This window comes from Notolepis coatsorum, assembly GCF_963971535.1.
Source record: "Notolepis coatsorum genome assembly, chromosome: 18".
In the NCBI taxonomy this organism is placed as follows: domain Eukaryota; kingdom Metazoa; phylum Chordata; class Actinopteri; order Aulopiformes; family Paralepididae; genus Notolepis; species Notolepis coatsorum.
Window position 1 is genome coordinate 78856411 of NC_140182.1, and position 23436 is coordinate 78879846.

General features: G+C 44.5%; 2 protein-coding genes across 4 annotated transcripts in view; one reads left to right on the plus strand and one right to left on the minus strand.

Annotated features, from left to right (window-relative positions):
- The window catches only part of LOC311244995 (kelch domain-containing protein 10-like), a 45125-nt gene extending 27079 nt beyond the window's left edge, over positions 1-18046 (plus strand). For both annotated transcript variants that reach the window (XM_084334732.1, XM_084334733.1), the window contains 6 exons: positions 2712-2860; positions 3202-3286; positions 3376-3442; positions 3823-3870; positions 12832-12971; positions 17674-18046. In XM_084334732.1, coding sequence (XP_084190858.1) covers positions 2712-2860; positions 3202-3286; positions 3376-3442; positions 3823-3870; positions 12832-12971; positions 17674-17883 — 699 coding nt within the window. In that variant the 3' untranslated portion in view covers positions 17884-18046. The remainder of the gene's footprint in view (positions 1-2711; positions 2861-3201; positions 3287-3375; positions 3443-3822; positions 3871-12831; positions 12972-17673) is intronic.
- Positions 18047-21704: 3658 nt separating this feature from the next.
- Positions 21705-23436, minus strand: part of LOC311244890 (uncharacterized protein) — a 77569-nt gene continuing 75837 nt past the window's right edge. For both annotated transcript variants that reach the window (XM_084334579.1, XM_084334578.1), the window contains exon 20: positions 21705-23026. In XM_084334579.1, coding sequence (XP_084190705.1) covers positions 22953-23026 — 74 coding nt within the window. In that variant the 3' untranslated portion in view covers positions 21705-22952. The remainder of the gene's footprint in view (positions 23027-23436) is intronic.

Sequence of the window (23436 nt, forward strand, 5' to 3'; positions counted from 1 at the left end):
AATACAATACAACAAAAATACGTTGAGTGAAAATGTAACGTAAAGTACAATAGTAATATACAATGTACAAGTGATTAACCTGTTCCACCCGTGGAATATTTTCGCCTAAAATATATACCTAGGTAAATGGAATATTGCTCCACTTCTACAAGGACCATTTGCATATTCTTGGTATCTAGGTACATCTATGGACCTCAGGGAATGTATTCAGTGTCCGAAATATTGTGTCTATTACTAGGCTTGCTTAAATTGTGATGAAACAAAGGAGAATATGAATTATGATTTTTCTTTGACAGTGAATAACACCATGATAATAATGACCAAACTTAAAAAACTGCCACTGATCTTGTTCAGTACCTTCTTGAGATCATGTGTAGGGAACCGCTCCCGCCTACCTCCGGTCAATGGTCTCTAACTACACACCCTCAAGACCCCTACGCTCTGCATCTTCTGGCCGCCTCAGACCTACTCCTATCCAAGCTCCGGGAGGGTCATCAAAGAGAAGCCGCCTATTCTCAGTCCTTGCCCCACAATGGTGGAATGAACTACCCACCCCAGTTAGGACAGCCGAATCCCGTCCAATCTTTCGCCGTCGACTAAAGACGCACTTCTTCAACCATTATCTGAAATAATAATAAAAAATAAAAAAGAACCCTAACTAACCTTACTGTCATGCACATGTCCTAATAAACTAACCTACACTGTAACACGCAACACTTTGATGAACATTGTTACTCAGCTGATAGAGTTGTACCCTTCCTGATGACTTGTCGTACAGAACTTGTAAGTCGCTTTGGATAAAAGCGTCAGCTAAATGACTAAATGTAAATGTAAATGTGTACAAAAGATCTAAGGAAATTAATAAAGGGAAGATGATTAAACGGAAGGTTCTGTAGATACAGTACTGAATTCTCCCATCCGGACCAATGCAATTTGAAATATTATTATAGAATATGATGCTTATAAATTACCTTATTATAGCCAATTTGCACATTTATATATATATATACATAATCTTTCAAATGCCCGAGTTCAATTTGGATTTAGTATATAAATCCACAAATAGCCCTTTTACACCGCCCAGGCTCTGGTTCAAGCTCCAGCTCCGTTCTGAACCCTCTGAACCTTGGTGCTCTCTGGCGAACCAGCCCGCGTTTACACCCATTTAAGCAGAACCAACATTCCACCGTCTCCGTCATCAATGGGGTGTTACTCAGGCGGAGGTCAAAATAATGCGTGGAGAAAGGCTTAGCGAGCCTCAACGATGGATTAGTCACTCACAGTTAACATCTGACTGATTAGCTCAACTGGTTGCCTAAATATTAAAGGCAACCAACTTGTGTCTAACCACGCCCAACTTGCGTCTAGCCACGCCCCTGCGGCGCCGCGGAGCGTAGCGGCAGAGCGGAGCTCATTATATGCCAGTAACCGCCCCTTATTCAGTATCCAGAAATAGCTCATGGATCCTACGGCTCGTTGCTCGCTAGTTCGATTCCCTTCAATTTTTTTTTGTTTTTTTTTTAACGTGCATTCGCGTTCTTTCGCCGTTAAGTTTAGGCATAACTTTAAGCATTGTTTCGGAGTTGGTTAAGGTTAGGCATTGTTTCGGAGTTGCTTAAGGTTAGAAGGGTTAAGTTTAGGCGCTGTTAAGGAGCTGGTTATGGTTAGAGTTTGACTTAGAGAATGGCAATATTTTTTAACATGCATTCATTTCGCCGGTTAAGTTTAGGCATTGTTTCGGAGTTGGTTAAGGTTAGGCATTGTTTCGGAGTTGCTTAAGGTTAGAAGGGTTAAGTTTAGGCGCTGTTAAGGAGCTGGTTAAGGTTAGAGTTTGACTTAGAGAATGGCAATAGACAGCCTATTTCCGCGCTGCAGCGCGAGGCAATAGACAGCCTATTTCCGCGCTGCCGCTCTCTCGCGCTGCCGTGGTCTGGGCGTATTGGCCAATCAGAGAAACGCTAAACACAAGTTGGTTGCCTAAAATATTCACGCCAACTGGTTACTGGTTCCTATGGTCACAGGTTCAAGTCTCTTGGTTCACAAATGTATTTTTTTTTACGTTAATTCATTTATCCACTCTGGTTGGATGGTGTATTGTACTTGTGCTGTGTAATGACAATGCATTTTAATCGAATCTCATTTTGAAATCGCTACGCTGCCTATGGACACAACAGTGGCAGAAAGCTTCGGAGGTGTGGCATTGCACCATGCTGATCCACTCAACGGGTAGCGATTTCAAAATGAGATTCGATAAAAAATTTATTGTCATTATACAGCACAAGTACAATACACCATCCAACCAGAGTGGATAAATGAATTAACGTAAAAAAATATATATATATTTGAACCTGTGACCATAGGATCCACAGCCAGCGGACTTAACAGTTGAGCTAATCGGTCAGATGTTAACTAAGTGTGTCTGACTCTTCCAAAACCTGCACGGACTACAACGTATATCATGCCAGTTGGGGTACCTACCTTGTGTATACTGAACCTTGTATATACCGTTTACTTTTACTCACAGTATATATTATATCCTGATTTAAATTCTATTCTATAAACGTGTGGAGAATCATGAACCTGCATGCCATTTCTAAGGTGGAAATTGAAGGCTCATGTCGATGGATTCAGAATGTGAATCGTGACATCCTTAGTATCTCTCTTGCTTTACTTTTCCACCCTCACTCCTAACCATCTTGTCAACCCTCCAGGCAATGGTCATTATAAATGGCTATTTGTATGTGTGTGGAGGGACAACGGGCTACCTTTACAGCACAGACCTGCACAGGCTAGACCTGACCACCAGGGAATGGACCCACCTCAAGCCTAACAATGTCCCCACAGACCTGCCTGAGGAGAGGTCAGTCTGTAGAGAAATTGAATAACAATTAGTCTGTCTGTGTGAATCTTAAAAACTTAGAACAGACGTATATGGTTCTTTATTGCGGCGACGGTAGCTCAGGAGGTAGAGCGGTCATCTGGTAATCCGAAGGTTCCCGGTTCGATTCCCGGGCAGCGTGTTGACCCCTAATTGCTCCCGCCTCCGCCATCGGTGTGTGAGTGAATGAATGTGAGGAACAAAATTGGAAAGCACTTTGGATAAAAGCGCTATATAAGTTTACCATTTATTGCAAGGGTTAATTTAATCAACATGGGTATAAACCATTGTTTTTCAAATTTTATTTTGTATTATCCAATCAGGTACAGACATGAGCTAGCTCACGATGGACAGAGAATATACATCCTAGGAGGAGGAACGTCCCGGACATCATATCCGCTAGACAAGGTACAGAGCTGCTGTGTGAACAATCTGGATGACATTACGATAAACGTATGGTTATACATTGTATTAATAGTGCTGTATCTCTTTATCAGATTCACGCTTACAACCTTGAGACAAATTACTGGGAGGAAATAGCCACCAAACCTCATGAAAAAATAGGTTTGTGAGCTACACGGTGCTTTGCCTTGGTAAAATTGTCACATTAATTGGAGACGGTTGAATTGACCGTATTCCCTTATGTCATGCTCAGGTTGGGGATTTCCTTCCACCCTGTTCCCACCCAACCTGAGCATGACATAAGAGCAAAATAGCCGCTGTGTGAATATGTTCAATGGCTTGTGATTAGAAGACACTTAAGTTAGTTCACATATTTATATTTATTATATTGCCTATATTTATGCATTTATATTATTACCCTGCCCATACCTGTACCCCCCTCCCCCGTGCTGCTATGATGCCCAAATTTCCCCAAGGGGATCAATAAAGGAATATCTGATCTTATCTTATCATAAGTGAAACCGTTCTGTTTTGTTTACCAGGATATCCTGCTGCACGACGTTGTCACAGCTCTGTGCAGGTGGGAGAGGGTAAGACAACATATACAATTCTTTCTTGTATTCATTGTTGTCATTCTTGTATTCATTGTTTTTTCTTAATTGTGCACTGTTGAGTCTGAGCTCGAAACACAAACATGTCATTACCTGCAATTCCCCTGTATTGTTGTGCATTTGACAAATAAATAACTTGAACAATATACACAAACAACATGCACACACTCTGGACATGCCTGTGTAACTTTTAGTTGACGGTCTCCTCCTAGTTGACTGTCTCCTCCTAGTTGACTGTCTCCTCCTAGTTGACTGTCTCCTCCTAGTTGACTGTCTCCTCCTAGTTGACTGTCGCCTCCTAGTTGACTGTCGCCTCCTAGTTGACTGTCGCCTCCTAGTTGACTGTCTCCTCCTAGTTGAATGTCTCCTCCTAGTTGACTAATCGCTCATTAGGGTCTTAGTTTTTCAGGGGTGTGTCGAGAGACACAGTGCCTCTACATTAGTGAATCGTGGTGTGTCCATTCCTGCGAAAACACTATTATTTTTGCAAAAGGAATCACGGGTCACGAGAAGGCTACAATCAGAAGTGTATCTTGTGTGAGCTACAAATTTCTCACATTGTATGATAACATTGGAATGATACGGCGGCTGGGTGGCGCAGCGGACATTGTGCTCGTCACCAATGCAAGAGACACTGGTCTCGAATCCGGCTGTCAGCGTTGCCTCCGGCTTGGGCCGGCCGCCATACTGACTCAATTGGCAGAGTTAGCGGGAGGGGAGGCGAAGGGTGGTAGTCTGGTTGTTGTAAACAGCAACTCCTACAGGTCGGTCAGGGCGCCTGCACGGCAGAGACAGGAAACTGGCGGGGGCAGTGTGAGCCTCCTACACGTTACTCCTCGCCAATGAGAGTCCTGAAAATCTGGCAGGTGAAAAGATGTGACTGGCTGCCTCCACATGTATCGGAGGGGACATGTGATGGGCTTCTATCCCCCCTACAACCGGCCAGTGGGGGGCACATGCAAGCAACTATCAGGACAGGGGAGGATGAATTGGCACAACAGGAAATTGGGATGGGAGAAAAATCACGGAAAAAGGGGGAGAAAAAAAGTCGAAAAAAAAAAACATTGGAATGATAGAGAAGATTAGTAATGTTAGAAAACGATAGGTTATGACTATAACCTAGTTCTGTTAATAGTGGTGACGCTCGGCGTCACTCATGCACTATCGCATATGTGCACGCGCACTGAATAAAATTCCACAATGTACCTTTATCCCAGTATTCGTCTGACCACACCCCTCGTTAGCTTACCTTCATAAGCAGGTATGTGGTCACCTGCTCTCCTCCTTTCCAAGCTTTCACCACAAGGTGAGATCAAGGGCGTCACCACTATTAACAGAACTTGGTTATAATAACCTATCGTTCTGTATACATAGTGGCTCCGCTCGGCGTCACTCATGCACAAGGGAGGCTGAGCGGGAGCCACCGGCCGACAAATACACCCCGCTGAAGGCCCCCCACAACCATCAGAACAGGGAGGGCCGAGCCCCCCCGACCCCCCCTAATGGAGGGCACCCCCCCCTATTGGAGGTTTCCCGGGAGGGCGACGGACCTGACCGTGCGAAGAGGCACTCAAGCAACTCAACGCACAGGGTGAGCAGACCGTGGCCTGACCCCACGACTACACACACGCACAACCCGCATTCCACCCGGGAACGAACGGAGGGAACAACCTCGTTACTGCCCCCAGAATCACAGGGTCAAGGGCAAACTCAACCCCGTGGCAAGGCCGTAGCAGCGGAGCGCGAAGGAAGGCCCAGACCCACCAAAGGGACTGGACCCCCTGGAACGGGGGCCCGGAGAAGTCCATGATGCCAGCATCAAGACCCCACCAGGTGGGCACTTAGTGACCCCGCCCCCCACATCGCCAGCGTATTCGGACAAAGGCCCCTCAGCCGAGCGGGCCCTGTCCCCCCAATAGTACACCGCCTGGCACACTGACCCTGCAGAACAGGCAGTCAGCATGGCCGTAAGCACACAAAAAAGGTTAACCAACGGAAGCAGGCAGCGCACCGGGGAAAAACCAGGCAACAGGCTGTAACCTGAGCCTGGAGCACTGCGGACGAGACGGGCGCCAAAGGAGTCAGCTGAAAACAGCCGCCCCGGCGGAAGGGGCGTATGCTGGCGTTGTTGCATGACCAAGCCTCCATTAAAAAAAAAAAAAACACCCAGACGGGTTGAGGCAGAGAAGGCTGACACGATTGGCAGACGTCATGAACGTGCAGGGGCACCCTCAACCGGGTAACCCGGGAGTTGACACTGCTCCAACACACCAGGGAATCAACCACCTTGGTGTTACCCAATGCGGTGGTTGTTCCTATAACCCCTCAAGAAAAAACTCAAACACACCTGTGGGTATACACCGGCTATACCGCAGTACAAGTGTTTCAGTTTTCAAAAAAGGGTTAACCCAGGCCTACGGGTCGACGAAACATTACTTCGGACCGGGCCCGGCGATACGGGAAGCACAGGTTCACCAGAGGAGGTCAAAGACCACCCCAACAGGCCCCTCTTTGCCATGCGTGAGAGAGGAGCGAAAAGAATGGAGAACCAGCCCCAAGCACTTCCCAGGCGGTCTCCCAACCAAGTACTAACCAGGACCAACCTGCGTAGCGGACAAGATCGAGCGTGTACAGGTTGGCATGGCCGTAAGCCATTACGACAGTGCAGAGTACAAAATGTACCCAACCAGGGTCTCCATAGCGCTTAACCCTGTGACACCCGGACCGACCTGGCATTTTCCCCCTGAAAAAGCCCAAGTCCCTCAGGGTACCAGAACAGCAGACCTGCATCCCCGGCGGACAACGGGTTTAACTGATCCGGACCAGCGTGACCAGAACCAGTCCCGTGCCCTAACCACGCCGACATGCCTACTCCAGGAGAAGGGGCAGATATGCGTGTTGATCTTAAACATGAAAAGAAGGCGCCACCCAGACGTTCGGTGCGAACCGCGCCCGGTGGCCCACCCCCAGGGCGTGAGACCCCTCTACATATGTTCAGATCCATTCCGTCATCATCCCCCAGATATGAACGAGAATCCGTCGACAACCAAAACAGGTCCACAATGTACCTTTATCCCAGTATTCGTCTGACCACACCCCTCGTTAGCTTACCTTCATAAGCAGGTGTGTGGTCACCTGCTCTCCTCAACATACATAGGGGCCCCCCAGGGCTGTGTTCTGAGTCCCCTCCTCTACTCCCTGTACACACACGACTGTGTGGCTCAGCGGAGTAGCAATACAATCGTCAAATTTGCTGACGACACAGTGGTGGTGGGCCTGATCTCTGCCAACGACGAGAGGGCCTACCTGGAAGAGGTCAAGGTCCTGGCGGGATGGTGCCAGGAAAACAGCCTCTCCCTGAACGTCAGCAAAACAAAGGAGATGATTGTGGACTTCAGGAGGTCGGGGGTCAAGGACTACAGCCCCCTCAGCATCGACGGGGCACCGGTTGAGAGAGTCAACAGCTTCAAGTACCTCGGAGCCTACATATCCGAGGACTTGACATGGACCACACACATTAACAGTGTGGTGAAGAAGGCACGACAACGCCTCTACTTCCTCAGGCGCCTAAGGAAGTTCCAAGTCAGCCAGAAGATCCTTAAGAACTTCTACTCATGTACAATAGAGAGCATCTTGACCGGCAACATCACCTCCTGGTTTGGGAATAGCACTGCAAAAGACCGAAGCAGACTACAAAGAGTGACACGTGCAGCCGAACGCACAATTGGAGGGGGGCTCCCCACCCTCCAGAACATTTACTACAAGCGTTGCAAGGGCAAGGCTAAGAGAATCATTAAAGACTCCAGTCACCCGAACAACTGCCTCTTTGAACTGCTGCGGTCAGGCAAGCGATACCGGAGTCTCAAGGCGAGCACAGAAAGACTCAGAAGTAGCTTCTATCCCCAGGCCATCAGGCTGCTAAACGAACAATGAATGAACACTACACAACAACAACCACCAAACGCACATAGCACACACATCCACACGCACACACTCACTTTAAACAAACACACTGTAGCACCCACTCCACACACTTTATAGCACAAACACACTGTAGCACCCACTCCCCACACTTTATATTTATGGATGAAGGATTGCACTACAACTCGTACACCTTACTGTAAATTGTACCTAAAATTGTACCTCATCCCATTTCTGCTTTGCACTAGATAGTACTGTACATTAGTACACTGCATAGTATTGTGTATTGTATATTATATGGTAACTCAGAACATTGTACATATGTCTATACCGAACACTGTGACCTCATTTTCTTCTTCTAAATTCATGCTATATTATGTTATTATGTTATTTGATACTATCTTGTCTAGCACAGTCTCTGGAGCGTAACAGTAAGAAGCATTTTGTATGAAAGTATTCTGTACTTCTGTATGACAACTATTAAAGAACTTGAGGTCGTTGGAAGAGGAAAAACCTCCATCCCAGTTGCTTTATAAAAACGCTGTTTTAACCTCAAGCAACCAAGGCGTGCCAGTCATTCGCCTGATTACAGAACACCCCGAGCTAGCACTATACGTGCGTCGGGACACAACCACATCAATGAACAGGCTATTTAGACCTGTCATTGAATCCCCAAGGCGCCCAGGGGAAGGACAAGAGGGGTGTGATGCTTCCTAACTCCAACTCTTCTTAATAGAAAAGAAGGAAGCACCAACAGTATGTATCCCAGTCTACACAGCCGGGGGTAAAATGTTTTCACATTTTTACATCCCACCACCCTCCCATAGGGAGGAGACGGAAATCTCCAGAGAGACTTCCCACGCGAGCTGTACAGATTGAAAAGAATATATTGCACCTTGAGCCATGTAAAAGTTTGGTTTTAGGGCTCTCCGGGGAGGAGGCACTGAACCCATACACACTCAATAATCGAATTGAATCGAATACACACACAATAGAGTAGGACTCCTTCTTGAGGTTCCACTCACCTTGACAATCTGAGGAGGAGGCTCTGTACTCTGAGGAGGCTCCCTCACATGGAAGGAGAGTCCCAACTCACAGAAGGCCCGAATAGGAGCTTCGTGAGGAGGAGCCCTGACCACCCCCCGAAACAGATCCATCATATGGACCTCAACAGCACACGGAAGTCCTACCAACAGAGACGCGCACAGTGACGTACTCTATGGCGGGAATTTCTGCGGTGCACACGCCCAATATTCCAGGGCGTGGGACCAGGAAACTCCCTCCCCCCCCCCCCCTCACCCTGTAACGTGCCGAACCGCAACGTGACAGGAACCTTGAAGGACAGGTGGGTTTACCCCTGACCAACAGAAAAAAGGGGGAGAAAAGGTTACCAGTTCACCCCTTTACGACCCCACACCCATGATACGATGTAATGACAAAAAAGAGTATGACGCAGTCATAGTCAGCTCCATGAAGCGTCTAACAGCTTCACACAGCGCATGTGCCAACCTGCTATCTGATTTTTACTAAGGAAAAAACACAGAATAGAGAGGGCCCTCTCAAGAGCCCCGGTATCAGACTTACACATGTGCTTCTGTGGCCAGCCCAACCCAGTTGTAGGTCACACGACACACACAACCCATTATCACCTACAAAAAATGGCAAAAACACTCTACAGAGGAACGCCGTTTTTCATAATTAGAGAATACACAATTCTCGATTGGTATCGGCCACAGGCCTTGCTAAGCACACACGAAAAAGCGACCAAACAATCTTTTCTTTAGGAAAATAAAGTTTCTCAAGCGGTTAGCACAACCCCAACAACTAAGCTAAGGGTTACATCGTATCCCTACCACACAGTGACACAATATAGTGTAACAACATGTCTGAGAGGAGGATGAAGAAGTCTCCAGGGAACCGGGGGGAAACACAACCCTCCTACTTTACCCTTAATACGGCCAGTTAAACAGGTAAACCTGTTAATATGTGAACACACTGTTCATTGTCATTACAGGCTGAGAAAAGAATCATTCTTTACTCATATGTCACTAAGCATAGCTTTATAGGTTAGTTTAACCCCCTTAGTTGTGAGTACACGGTACATGAACACACAATGTGTCTCAACACAACAAACCAGATCATTTTCACATCTGTAACAATAACCCGATTTGCATGGAGACCAGTGACGAGACAATTCACACATAACTCGCGTTGTATCCTAAATGTAGTGCAGCAACACTCGTTTTGGAAAACATCGTTATTTACAAAACATTTAGAAGGGAAAGCAAGAAGAAGTGTTCAAGGTCTGGTCAGGACCTTGCCTACCGGGAGCGCAGATCAAGCGAATTGCAGTCTCTAACATGGCACCGAAGTAACACAGCCTCCTGTGTTTGACGACACGGGCAGCTCGCTGCTCCAACCCGCCGCTACAGTGCTCCTTGTTGACGCAGTCCTCGCCGGCCTGGCTCAGGGCAAGTTCGACAAACATCCTCTGTCAAAGATGACGTCGTAGTCAAGAGTGTTTAAAACATGTTATAGTCACAGCACGTTCAACAGTGTAGCATTAAGCTAACGGCCGCTCTCGGCCGATAGCAGCAAGCTAACGTTACCTAGCCTAGTAACACAACAGGCTTGGTAAACACAGCGAGCTAGCGCCGCAGCTAACAGCTGACTGGCTACACAGTAGGCCACAACTAGCACGCAAGCTAAGCAGCTATCACCTGAACTCGTACACAACGATACAACAAGTCACACTCAGACAGGCCGCCGTTCTGAAACCCTCCTCACCCTTTAAGAGAGAAGAGAAACGAGATGTTAACACAGTTTTACAACGGTGATTTTACCAACATCCGACGGAGCCAGCACAAGTCCCATAGCTGTAGCTGACTTGAACACAGATCTTCCGATAACGAACATCTATGCCCATATTTCCTCGTGAGGGTATACTCTCATTTGTATATGAAAGACGGGGCCTACACGGTGACAGAGAAACATCCACTCGTCCAGAAAACACAGGGATCACCAGTGTTACTGGTCGTGGCCCACTAGTTAACTATAATGGGCTTCAGACCAAGGTCCTCCGCCGTTGCCTAAGAGGCTGAACAAAGGACCCTAATCTGGGGCCGGTTTTCGTAAACATTGTCAGCTAACCCCCATAGCACTAACAGACAAGCGGCGCTCGCAAGCAACATTACTCACCAACCTGGAACCCACCGCTTATCACAACAGCGGCGCGTCCTACAGTCCAGCTGTATCGCTGGAGGGTTTCACCCCAACCAGCCGCAGCAAGGAAGACTGTAGTTGGGAGGCATGTAGCGGCGTGCTCCCAATACGAAAACCGGTGGAGGTTTTTAGAATGATCACCATCTTCCAGACACTCCAGTGACGAAGACAATATCGCCGTATTTTCTCGAAAATAGTGAGAGAGAAAATAAAGATATGATGTCAACGTATCTCTTGTTTTCAAACTCTTCTCCTACCATCACATCACGTCAAGTGGGGATCTACCGAAGGCACTTCCTTGTGGTGAAAGCGAGGAGGAGAGCAGGTGACCACACACCTGCTTATGAAGGTAAGCTAACGAGGGGTGTGGTCGGACGAATACTGGGATAAAGGTACATTGTGGAATTTTATTCAGTGCGCGTGCACATATGCGAGGATAGTGCATGAGTGACGCCGAGCGGAGCCACTATGTATACAGAACTGAGGGGCAGAGGGCTTATTAAGTTTGATAAATCTAGGGATCTATGCACAAAATATATTCTTTTCTAGCAAATTAGTTATATCAATATTGTGCTGTCAGAACCGTCTTAAGTTTGTAGGTTAAGTACTAACCAAGATATTTAACATCAATTTCCCCAATGCCATCTACTTGTCAACAAGGAAATGCACACATGAAATGCGTATTATAAGCTGATAAATCTAGTGATATATTTTTTCCCCCATCAAATCTTAGTTACAGCAAGTTTGTTTGCAGGTATTGCCTATTACTAAGCTACTGTAATCAGTGTTGTGATTATAGGTGACGTATTTCCAAAACGCAGCATCGATGGAGATAAAATAGGATAAGACTAATACCTGGCATTACTTTAATTTCATAGTGGATTGAAAATCAAATGCAAGCCTATTCCTCGAGATGAAAAGAGCAACAACTGCATGGCAATAATGATGAGTCATTTGGAACCCTCTGGAACCAATCTTCTATTGGCACTGTGAAGTAGCACTGAACCTCCCAATTATGTACAATACTGTATGTAAGGAGGGATGTGAGTGGTTCTACAGTTTCAACAGACATGTTCATATTCAGGCTGTATTGTTATTAGGTCACCATTTATCTAATTATCAGACAAATGACAATTAAATTCATATTGATTTACATTGGGTTGAATTACTTTAATAGGAGCAATGTGAACTTGATATTTCAGATTCTCTCCCTCCTATTTAGTCAACATTATAATTGACTGCATTTTGAGCAGGGCTGTAGACTATTCATAATGTAGAGCTTTAGACTGCGAGTACAATGGTCATATGCAGCCTTTTTTTGGGGGACGGGACTATTTGACTTGTTGTATTGGTGGGGGTAAAATGGCCTGGTCACGCCCCGTAATATACGACAAGCGTCGTATCTGGTTTTCTAGTCAGTCAAGTCAAATTATGGGCCTATCACAATAATATGTACCAACATGCTTTGGTCTTTTGATGACCAATAGATTTGTCATTTTATAGATGCAGTAAGAATCTTTTTGGATTTTGAAATAAAGACTGTGTAGACTCGACCATGAACAATTATGTGGAATAAATAAAGTATTGTTTTGTGGTTGATTTTACAAGGTCCTCATTGCTCGACTGTGCTGAAGGAGGGCAGTGTAGACAATAATTGTGTGGTTTAAGCTATACAGTCTATTTCAAATCATTACAAATCTCAAGTTGGCACATCTTTTAAATAGACAAATAGTCATAGAATTTTGTTAATTAATTAGTCCAAGTCATTCTTTTGTGTCTTTCTGTTGCTCCGTCCAGAGGTGTTTATCTGTGGGGGCTACAACGGGGAGCTGATCCTGTCTGATCTGTGGAAGATCCACCTGCAGACCTTCCAGTGGACCAAGCTGCCTGCCATCATGCCTGAGCCGGCCTACTTCCACTGTGCTGCGGTCACTCCGGTCAGTACGGTGCAGTACACTCATACTTTCACTACATACTGTCTACAACACATGCTCTGAGTCAGTACTGTCACTACAACACATGCTCTGAGTCAGTACTGTCACTACAACACATGCTGAGTCAGTACTGTCACTACAACACATGCTGAGTCAGTACACAACACATGCTGAGTCAGTACACAACACATGCTGAGTCAGTACACAACACATGCTGAGTCAGTACTGTCACTACAACACATGCTGAGTCAATACTGTCACTACAACACATGCTGAGTCAGTACTGTCACTACAACACATGCTCTGAGTCAGTACTGTCACTACAACACATGCTCTGAGTCAGTACTGTCACTACAACACATGCTCTGAGTCAGTACACAACACATGCTCTGAGTCAGTACTGTCACTACAACACATGCTCTGAGTCAGTACTGTCACTACAACACATGCTCTGAGTCAGTACTGTCACTACAACACATGCTCTGAGTCAGTACTGTCACTACAACACATGCTCTGAGTCAGTACTGTCACTACAACACATGCTCTGAGTCAGTACTGTCACTACAACACATGCTCTGAGTCAGTACTGTCACTACAACACATGCTCTGAGTCAGTACTGTCACTACAACACATGCTCTGAGTCAGTACACAACACATGCTGAGTCAGTACTGTCACTACAACACATGCTCTGAGTCAGTACTGTCACTACAACACATGCTCTGAGTCAGTACTGTCACTACAACACATGCTCTGAGTCAGTACTGTCACTACAACACATGCTCTGAGTCAGTACTGTCACTACAACACATGCTCTGAGTCAGTACTGTCACTACAACACATACTGAGTCAGTACTGTCACTACAACACATACTGAGTCAGTACTGTCACTACAACACATACTGAGTCGGTACTGTCACTACAACACATACTGAGTCAGTACTGTCACTACAACACACATACTGAGTCAGTACTGTCACTACAACACATACTGAGTCAGTACTGTCACTACAACACATACTGAGTCAGTACTGTCACTACAACACATACTGAGTCAGTACTGTCACTACAACACATGCTCTGAGTCAGTACTGTCACTACAACACATACTGAGTCAGTACTGTCACTACAACACATGCTGAGTCAGTACTGTCACTACAACACATGCTCTGAGTCAGTACTGTCACTACAACACATACTGAGTCAGTACTGTCACTACAACACATACTCAGTCAGTACTGTCACTACAACACATGCTCTGAGTCAGTACTGTCACCACAACACATGGTCTCTGTTACAAAGGGTCAGATTAAACCCAATATATATATTTATTGCTTGAGATCCCATGTATAATATTTGTATATCGTTTGATATCCCTTGTATATTCTTTGTATATATACACGGAATATCCCTTTACCTAGGTACAAACCAGACCATAATACTCGTTCTCCTATTGGACAGCGACCCCTAGGCGCCAACGGCCATACCCCCAATGGCAAGTTCAAAGACAACGCCAAGGCATGTCTCAACATGTCCAGGTTTGCGCAGTAATACGAGACAGAACTGAGGTTGGCACTAGATTATTCACCTTACGTATAAATACGTCGCAGGTGGATACAGCAGTAGAGTATCCTAAACGTTGAAGCCTTCACCACGATACAACGTGCCGTGAAGTGGGCCTCTTTGCCCCTGAATAGAGCCTTGAGAACCGCGTGCGAATATATAGCTAAAGTGTCAGAGTTTAACGCCGTATCGTCGAGTTCGACTTATTCTATTGTGAAGTAATAGTCTATTATTTATAGTGTATCGTGCGGCTACCGTTCTACAGTGACCAGCATTACCACCGGTTCGTCGTACCTATAGCTAGTGCACTTATCCAGGCTGGGCGGCCTAAACTCGCGCCACCACCCGAGGAGTCCTAGACGAGAACCGTTGGATATGTACACCGGAGAACCTACACCGGCGAATGCAGAGCCTTTTCCGGCTGGATTATATTGCTTTGGTACCGTGGCTGCTGGAACAGAGAACCGTCTACCCCACTGTCGTGTGGGATCTACCCCTGTGAGGAGCACCCTCGAGCCCGCCTCTAGGACCAGAGGCTGGCTAGCTTTCATCCATGCTGTCTTGCATACTGGATTATAACTGCTGCTTTGTCTGAGGACCAAGGGAGTATTGCACTGGCTCCTGTATCTGGAGCCTCGTTATTCCGCGTTGATCCAGACTTTGCTCCCGAACATTCCTCTACCCTGCCGGCTTACAACCGGAGGGAACCCCCTAGTGTCTCCAGCTGACTACGAGTGTGCCTTATGCAATTACTATGCTACAGGTGGCGTCAGTTATACCCATCTTACTATTCTCATGGACTTACGCTCTTGACCTACTTTAAGTGTTCTTCGCCTTACAAGCGCAATTATAATTCTCAATCTGTAACCTACCGTTGCTGCTCTAATAATAATAAATACCTCTAACTAGAACTTTCTTTGTCATTGCCGTATTCTTGTGTGGGTGTTCACCAGATATATCATGTACTGTATGGCCAGTAATTAAAGTACATAACTAAGTAGTGGTTTAATAATACCATACTCTCAATACAGTCAGGGAATTGTACCCCTCAGTTACAGTCTCAGTCAAGGACCTCTCCACTTTACATTACAGATTTTACTTAACTAAGATTTAGATTATTTAAAATCAGGAGCTTGTAGACTTAACTGCACACACAATTTCATGGAATTTGCACGTCATTTAGTGGTTAGTCGTCAAAGCGCCAATCTTAATTAATGCACCTTAAAGCTGTGGCTACATTGATCCGTTGTGTCTATCCGTCTACGTTTGCTTTTTAAAATACATTTTCAGTGAGGAGTACTGTATCGGTTTGTTGGATAGGGTTGACGCTGTGTCCCCCTTCCCCCAGATTTGTCCATTTTGATGGGACAGAACATTTTGGAGAAGGTGAACATTTGGAACTGATGGATAACATTACCACGACTATTAGGTTCTAATTTAAAAATAAACCAATGTACATTAATAACTTCTATCAAATTTCTATCCCTTCATTGACTGATGTAGCTGCAGCCTAGTCAACACCTTTTTATTTTATTTTAAATTAACCAGGCAGATCAATTAAAGACAAATTCTCAGAGGTAAGGGTAATAATAATCAACCAAATACAATTACAAGGTATGTAATGCATGAAGCGGAACAGACAAATTATAGTTAAAATATTTACCCTGTAGCGGCTGGGTGGCGCAGCCGACTAAGCGCTCGTCACCAACACGAGAGACACTGGTATCGAATCCGGCTGTCAGCGTTGCCTCCGGCTTGGCCGGCCGTCATACTGGCTCAATTGGCAGAGTCAGCGGGAGGGAAGCCGGTGGGTGGGTCCGGGTCGTTGTAAACAGCGACTCCTACAGTTCGGTCGGGGCGCCTGCACAGTGAGGGAAGGATCTGGAGGGAGGTAGTATGACCTTCCACACGTTACACTCTCCCAGTGAGAGTCCGTGCTGCCAGGTGAAAAGAAGTGGTGGGCTGGGTACACATGTGTCGGAGGAAGCATGTGATAGTCTCCGCCCTCCCAGACCGACGGTAGGGGGTAGAGTGCGCAACGACCAGGAAGGGGATTGGGAATTGGCATAACGACTAACATTGGGAGGGGAGAAAAACGGGGAAAAAGAAAAAAAGATAATAATAAAAAAATAATAAAGATTTACCCTGTTCAGAGCAAACTCTGGGACCTTAACTCAGTCTGCGCCAACGTGTATACTCGTTATTGGGCGCCATGCGCTGAACGCCAACAATGAGTAAACTTGCTATTAGATTCTTTGATATTTTTCCTTTGATCTTTTTCCTTCCCCTACGCTCTGCATCTTCTGGCCGCCTCAGACCTACTCCTATCCAAGCTCCGGGAGGGTCATCAAAGAAGCCGCCTATTCTCAGTCCTTGCCCCACAATGGTGGAATGAACTACCCACCCCAGTTAGGACAGCCGAATCCCGTCCAATCTTTCGCCGTCGACTAAAGACGCACTTCTTCAACCATTATCTGAAATAATAATAAAAGAATAAAAATAAATCTAACCCTAACTAACCTTACTGTCATGCACTTGTCCTAATAAACTAACCTACACTGTAACACGCAACACTTTGATGAATATTGTTAATCAGCTGATAGTTGTACCCTTCCTGATGACTGTCGTACAGAACTTGTAAGTCGCTTTGGATAAAAGCGTCAGCTAAATGACTAAATGTAAATGTTTGATCCCCGCTCTACAGACTCGCCCGGAGCGCTGAATCTTTTTGGCACAGCCACATACGCTGGAACTGCAATGCACGTGTCTGTCAATGATCCCTTTCTGTCCTGACTCGCTCTGTGGGGAAGGAGCTCTTCCAAAGCAATCGAAAGCAGATCTGCTCGCCTTAGAACCTATAGTGTCGAGTAGACGCGTGTAATTACATATAAACTTGTAATCGTGATCACTGATGGGATCATTGGAATTTCGGGGTAAGACTACTCTATTATCGCGAAAACAGTCACGAAAAGCTGGCCTACTGACCGCAGGATTCACGGCCAGCGTGGCAGACAGAGTTAAGGACCAGCCAGTCACTAGAATGATTTTTATGTTCCAAAATTCGATTCCAATAATGATGTAACCATGCATCTATCTTTCACATAACTGGAAACTGATACTTTACTCCGTTCTCTCTGGTCCAGGCTGGCTGTATGTACGTCCACGGCGGCGTGGTCAGCATGTCTGAGAAGCGCAGGACGGGCTCCCTGTACAAGGTGTGGCTGGTGGTGCCCAGCCTGCTGGAGCTGACCTGGGAGAAGCTGCTGAAGGCCTTCCCTCGCCTGGCCCAGCTCTCCACCCTGCAGCTGCTCAACCTAGGTCTCACTCACTCTCTGATCCAACGTCTCAGGTAGACCCACGTGCCGTCACGGGTCAAAGGGCAGAGGTCGAGGTTTCCCTGATAGGATAGTTACTGAGCCTCTGGTCGCCTGATGACTAGGACTGACTTGATTTTCAGATATGAACAAAGGTCTGAGAAGAATGGAGCGAGGAGACGAAGTGATGTGGATCGATGACTGCGGTCATTCTTGAAAACCAAAACTTCTGATGCCTTTTCTTCCCCTCTCTCTCTGTCTCATTTAATTGTGCACTTGGTTTCTAATGCCATGTTTTTAAAGGTGCTGTAAGTGGTGTTTCTTTTTGTTATAATATGTGTTAAATATCTCTACATTCTGACAGCCATCACTGATATACTGTAGAGTTTCTGATCAGTAACATGGGTCTCCCAGTCCCTCCGCTCTGCAGTAAACACAAAATACATTTCCTGGTATCCCTTCCCACTTTATCCAATCAGGACAGAGAACCTTATTTCAAGAAAGCTTGCCAAGCCACATTTTCTTACTGCTCTGGCAGATTATTTTATTTGTTTCCAGCACGTGTTTGGTTTTTATTTCTTATTTTTTCTGTCAGACCATTGTGTGGAGTTCTCTCTCCTGATTGGATAAAGTGGGAAGGGATACCAGGAAATGTATTTTGTGTTTACTGCAGAGCGGAGGGACTGGGAGACCCATGTTACTGACCAGACAATCTCCATGATGGCTGTCAGAATTTAGAGCTATTATTTTAACATGTACTGTTAGACCAAACACCTTTTAAGTGTGTGCCTGCATGAGGTCACACTCCATGGGACATGGCTTGATTCAGGATTTGGATTTCTCATCAATCAGGAGCCACGACTTGCTGCGGAGAGAGAATCGCAGAATGCAGATTTAAAAACTGTCCCCCCTCCATGCATCTCAGACGTCTTCTTGTGCTTCACGTCCCCCTGACCTGTCACTCTATTTAGAGACGTGCACAGCTAGAAAAGGGAAGAGTTGAATGTTTCAAAGACACTTTTTTTTTTTTTTTTTTTTTTTTATTCAAAGCAACAATTTATTGACTAGCTAATTTGGCTTCTGACCCTGTAAATACAGCTGGTCAAGAAGCGGGGATCGCTGTTTTATTCACTATCTGTCTGAATTGACTATTTGTTGAAGTCTAGTGATGATACCTGAGATTTCAGTCTAGTGTCTGTGACGTGTGCACAGTTCAACTGCTGCTATGCCCACTGTGACAAACGAAGCAAATGCAGGAAAGATTGTTTTTTAATAAGGTCCAGTACTCTGTGACACGATTGTTCCTGTTTCCCCTTAGAATCTATTCTCGTAGTTCCCCCTTCTGTCGTAAGTGTTTCCACCTGATGGATATGAAGTCTTTCCATTTGAATCACTCTTTTAATTTTGGCTTGTATCCTAGGGGTGGGCACACAAAATTTCCCGAAGTATCGTATTTGTGAACTCAAATTATGGGGTAGATTAGGGGGATTAGTTAAAATTATTTTAGTCGTCTCAGAAGATTTGAGTGAAAAGCCAAACAATTCTTAAAGATATAATCATTCTCTGAGAACATTGGGCCTCATTTGTGAAATGTTCTTATGCAGGCTATTTGTAATTCCTTGCTCCTGACATCTATTGTGTACCACTTGTAATTGGCCATCACCCAGTCTGGCAAAGACATTAATATTACAAGAGGTACACAATAGATGTCAGGAGCAAGGAATTACAAATAGCCATCAGGCTTTGCCTCCTGTCTGTAAGACCAAATTGAGGGCTATAAAACTCCGATAGTGTGTAAGAAACAAATTTGTGTAAGAACATTTAATGAATGAGGCTCATTGATCTTAAAGGTTTGCTGGAATGTTAAATATAGTATTGATTTGATTATGTTGTAATGTGTGTGTGTACAGCACTTCCTGATGGTCACAATAGCGTAGATCGGGTGAACAAAACAATTTGACAATGTAGTTGACACCTTTCCTCACCACCAGCCATAATTCATATTTAAAAAGACAAGCCGGTCTTATCAAATGTTAGGGATGATGATGTGGTCGTTGACTGTGTGATCTTCACAACCTGAGCCTTCTGTCACGTCACTGTGACCACCCCTCCAGTGCCTAAGCCGGCCTATCTCTCTTCCACAATCTCAGTGTGCGTCCAGAGAAACATTTGTAAATTGCCAGGGAGCCGACGCGTCTGTCTCTTTGTAATTTCACTCCAGATTGTTTATTGAACGTGGTGTGAGACTGTACTGTACCCGTAGATCCACAACACCAGAGCGTTTATTGAACGTGGTGACACTATTGTACCCGTAGATCCACAACACCAGAGCGTTTATTGAACGCAGTGAGACGAGACACAGAGCGCTATCGGTCCCTCATCCAGTGCCTTCAGCTCATTCCAGAAATGTCACAAATGATTTTAGCGTTAAAGATTTAAATTTGTGCATTTATACTTTTTTTTTTTTGTCAAACGATCTTCTCGTATCCTTGTTTCCTGTTATATACTGGAATATGAGCCATTTTATATTTGTTTGTTAAATCCTGTTCGTTGAATCTTCTTGGTCAAACCGCTCTTATGAAATCCCTGCATCTTTGAAAGTGAATATTGCTTACAGCTAATTATTTTAGAGTTTTTGATTTGACATTTTCTCTTTTGTATTGGTAAACTTGACCAGTGTTGCAAGCTGACACGCTGTTGACTTTACTAAGCATTTTTACTTTTTCATTTTATTTTTGTCCGTTTCCTTTTGTCAAACATACTCAGGAGATATTAAACTGTGATCAGACGGATTGATTTTCTTTTCATATGCATTGCCTGTAAGGACTGTAGTTTAGTTGCCAATTCGAGAATATGCTTGATTTTATTGCCGTGACCATTGTAGACCATAGAATCCATACTGATTCTTCTAGTTGCTTTTGGCTAAATGTACATCGTTTTTATTTACCCGTGTGTTAATGGATCTTAATCACATTAGATCTCGTTTTCAAGTTCAATGTCTGTTGTGTTAATGGATCTTAATCACATTAGATCTCTCTTGTTTTCAAGTTCAATGTTAGTTGTGTTCTGTCAACCGAGAATGTTCCACCTCACTTGTTGTTTATAGCTTTACTTTCTGCACAGAACACACCTTCCTCACATTCAAATCAACATGTGACACCTCCGTTGCAGGTTTGACAAGTTCTGCCTTTTTTTTGTAAGCGCAGTTTCCACTGTTTGCCTTCTTTCTCATAAATGTATAGCCTTGCTTAAAGACAAACGTATGTTTGCATCAGTTTTAATTGAAGGTTACCTTTTGCATGTCAATATGGTCTGCATGATGTCACCTTACATATTGTGTATGGACCCGAATCGAATGTCTCTTCAAAGACTTGTACTGAATTTACTGTTACGTTTTGTAATTCTGTCAATAAATGCAGGCCTACTGGCAGCAGTGTTTTCTCAACATGTTTGTTTGATTGATTCACCCACCACTTGCCAAGATGGCCTGTCACACAGACTCTGCAACACAAACACCAGTGTAAGGTGCTAGTTATATGACTCTTGAAATAATGTCATCTAGTGACTCAGGAGGTAGAGCAGTCGCCTGGTCATCGGAAGGTTCCCGGTTCCTCCCGGCAGCGTGTCAAAGTGTCCTTGAGCAAGACGCTTAACCCCCAATTGCTCCTGATGAGCAGGTTGGCACCTCTGCCGTCTGTGAGTGAATGTGAGGTATAAGTTGTAAAGCACTTTGGATAAAAGCTCTATATAAATGCAGCTCATTTAGCATTTAGTCCTCAAACTCAATGTAATTTTAATGAACATTTGATGCAGAGTAGTTAGTTACATTACAGTATATACAACTCTTGACAAAACTCACTTTTAGAAGTATATAAAACTTATATTAAATGTACAAAAACACCCTAGATGGATACCCCGGGTCCTAGTCTTGTTATACTATGTTATCCATTATCACCATAAAAATAGTCTCTCGAGCCACTTCTTATTCACCTACGTTACACTGACCATGGTTTGTAATGACTATTAGGTACAGTATATTAGGATATGTACGCTTTACAGTGATGGGAGTATTATCTCAGTGCAATCGGGAAAACATACAGTACCTAACGAAGTTAAAATATTTCAAAGGTATGGTTGTGTATTCAGGGAAAGGTGTAGCTCGAGAGAACATGCACAATAAAATCTCTAATGCCTGATTAAATAAAACAGTCCATCTTAAAACAACAACGTTATCTGCACATTTGTACCGACATAACATCCCTGCCAAGTTGTCCGTGAGGGGGTGAGTAATTTGCCACGCAATAGCTCCTGGGGACAGTTGGGTGTGCAGTGGGGAAGGGGAAAAAACAAAATGACACGTATCGGATCCACATAAACGGTCAAAAGTTAGTTGTACAGAATTTAGGCTACATTCGTACTGCAAGCCTTTGTGCTCTTCTGATTTATTGCTCAGGTCAGATTTATTTTGTTTGGCTGTTCAGTGTTCACATTACATTTTTACATTCACATTTAAAAGAATGTAGCCAATATCAGATTACAGTGTGAACCGGTTCCGCTCCTGAACTGACCCACATGCACAAATTAACAATAAATAAGATGGATGTAAAAAAGATTGTGACAAATGTCAATCTTGAGTGACGTAAAGGTGGCATGACTGTTCAGACTGAGGTCACTGATATGATGAATATGATGAATTGAAAATGGGGGACCCTGATGTAAACAAGACGAAAGTCTTTCTCTGGTCTGCATCCCCTTAACAATTGTATGTATTGAGCTGTACTGTACTGTACCCATTCTGCAATCTGTTAATAAACTTTTCAATCAATCAATTCAATCAAAAACTCACATTGCAAAAAATCTAACCTGTATCTGATTTTCACATAATGAAAGTGGCCCGAATTGGGAAAAGAACAGATTCCATGTGATTTGTGCTGTTCACACTGTCATGAAAGAATCAGATCGGAGTCACATATGAGCAAAGAAATCAAATTTCTTCTCATTTTCCCTGCAGTGTGAACGTAGCCTTAGACTCCATAAAAAAAGAAAAAAAAACATTCTGGAGTGCATCAAGTAAAAAGTTATATCCCTGTGGCAAAGTGGCCCCACCGTCAGCAGCCAGCAGGAGATGGAGCGAAGAAGTAGAGAGCCAGTAGAATCAAGTAGACGACCACCAGAGCCGTGCCTGGTTGAAAATCAAAACGGCACTCAGCATCACTCTTGTAGTAATAAACATAAAACCTAGAAAACCTTTCATGACCTCAGAGAGGCATTTCACCTTGCAGCACAACGCATGAATCACCTGGAAAACGTGTTGACGTGAAGAAATTTGCATGCAAATGTCTCTTGTGTTACGTATATAACATGGGTGTTTACTTGGATCAGCTACTTAGTCATTTCTATAAGGCTCTGCTCATGAAACGTCCCTATTATCTCTGCTCTTTGATAGCTTTTAAATACAGCACATATAGGTCACAGGATCACTTAGCTTTAGATACACCACATGTAAAAACTGAGCTTGGCAAAACTGGTTTTAAATACTATGCTCAGTACAAACGGAATGAACTACAAGAAAACATTTTGTCATTTAGCTGA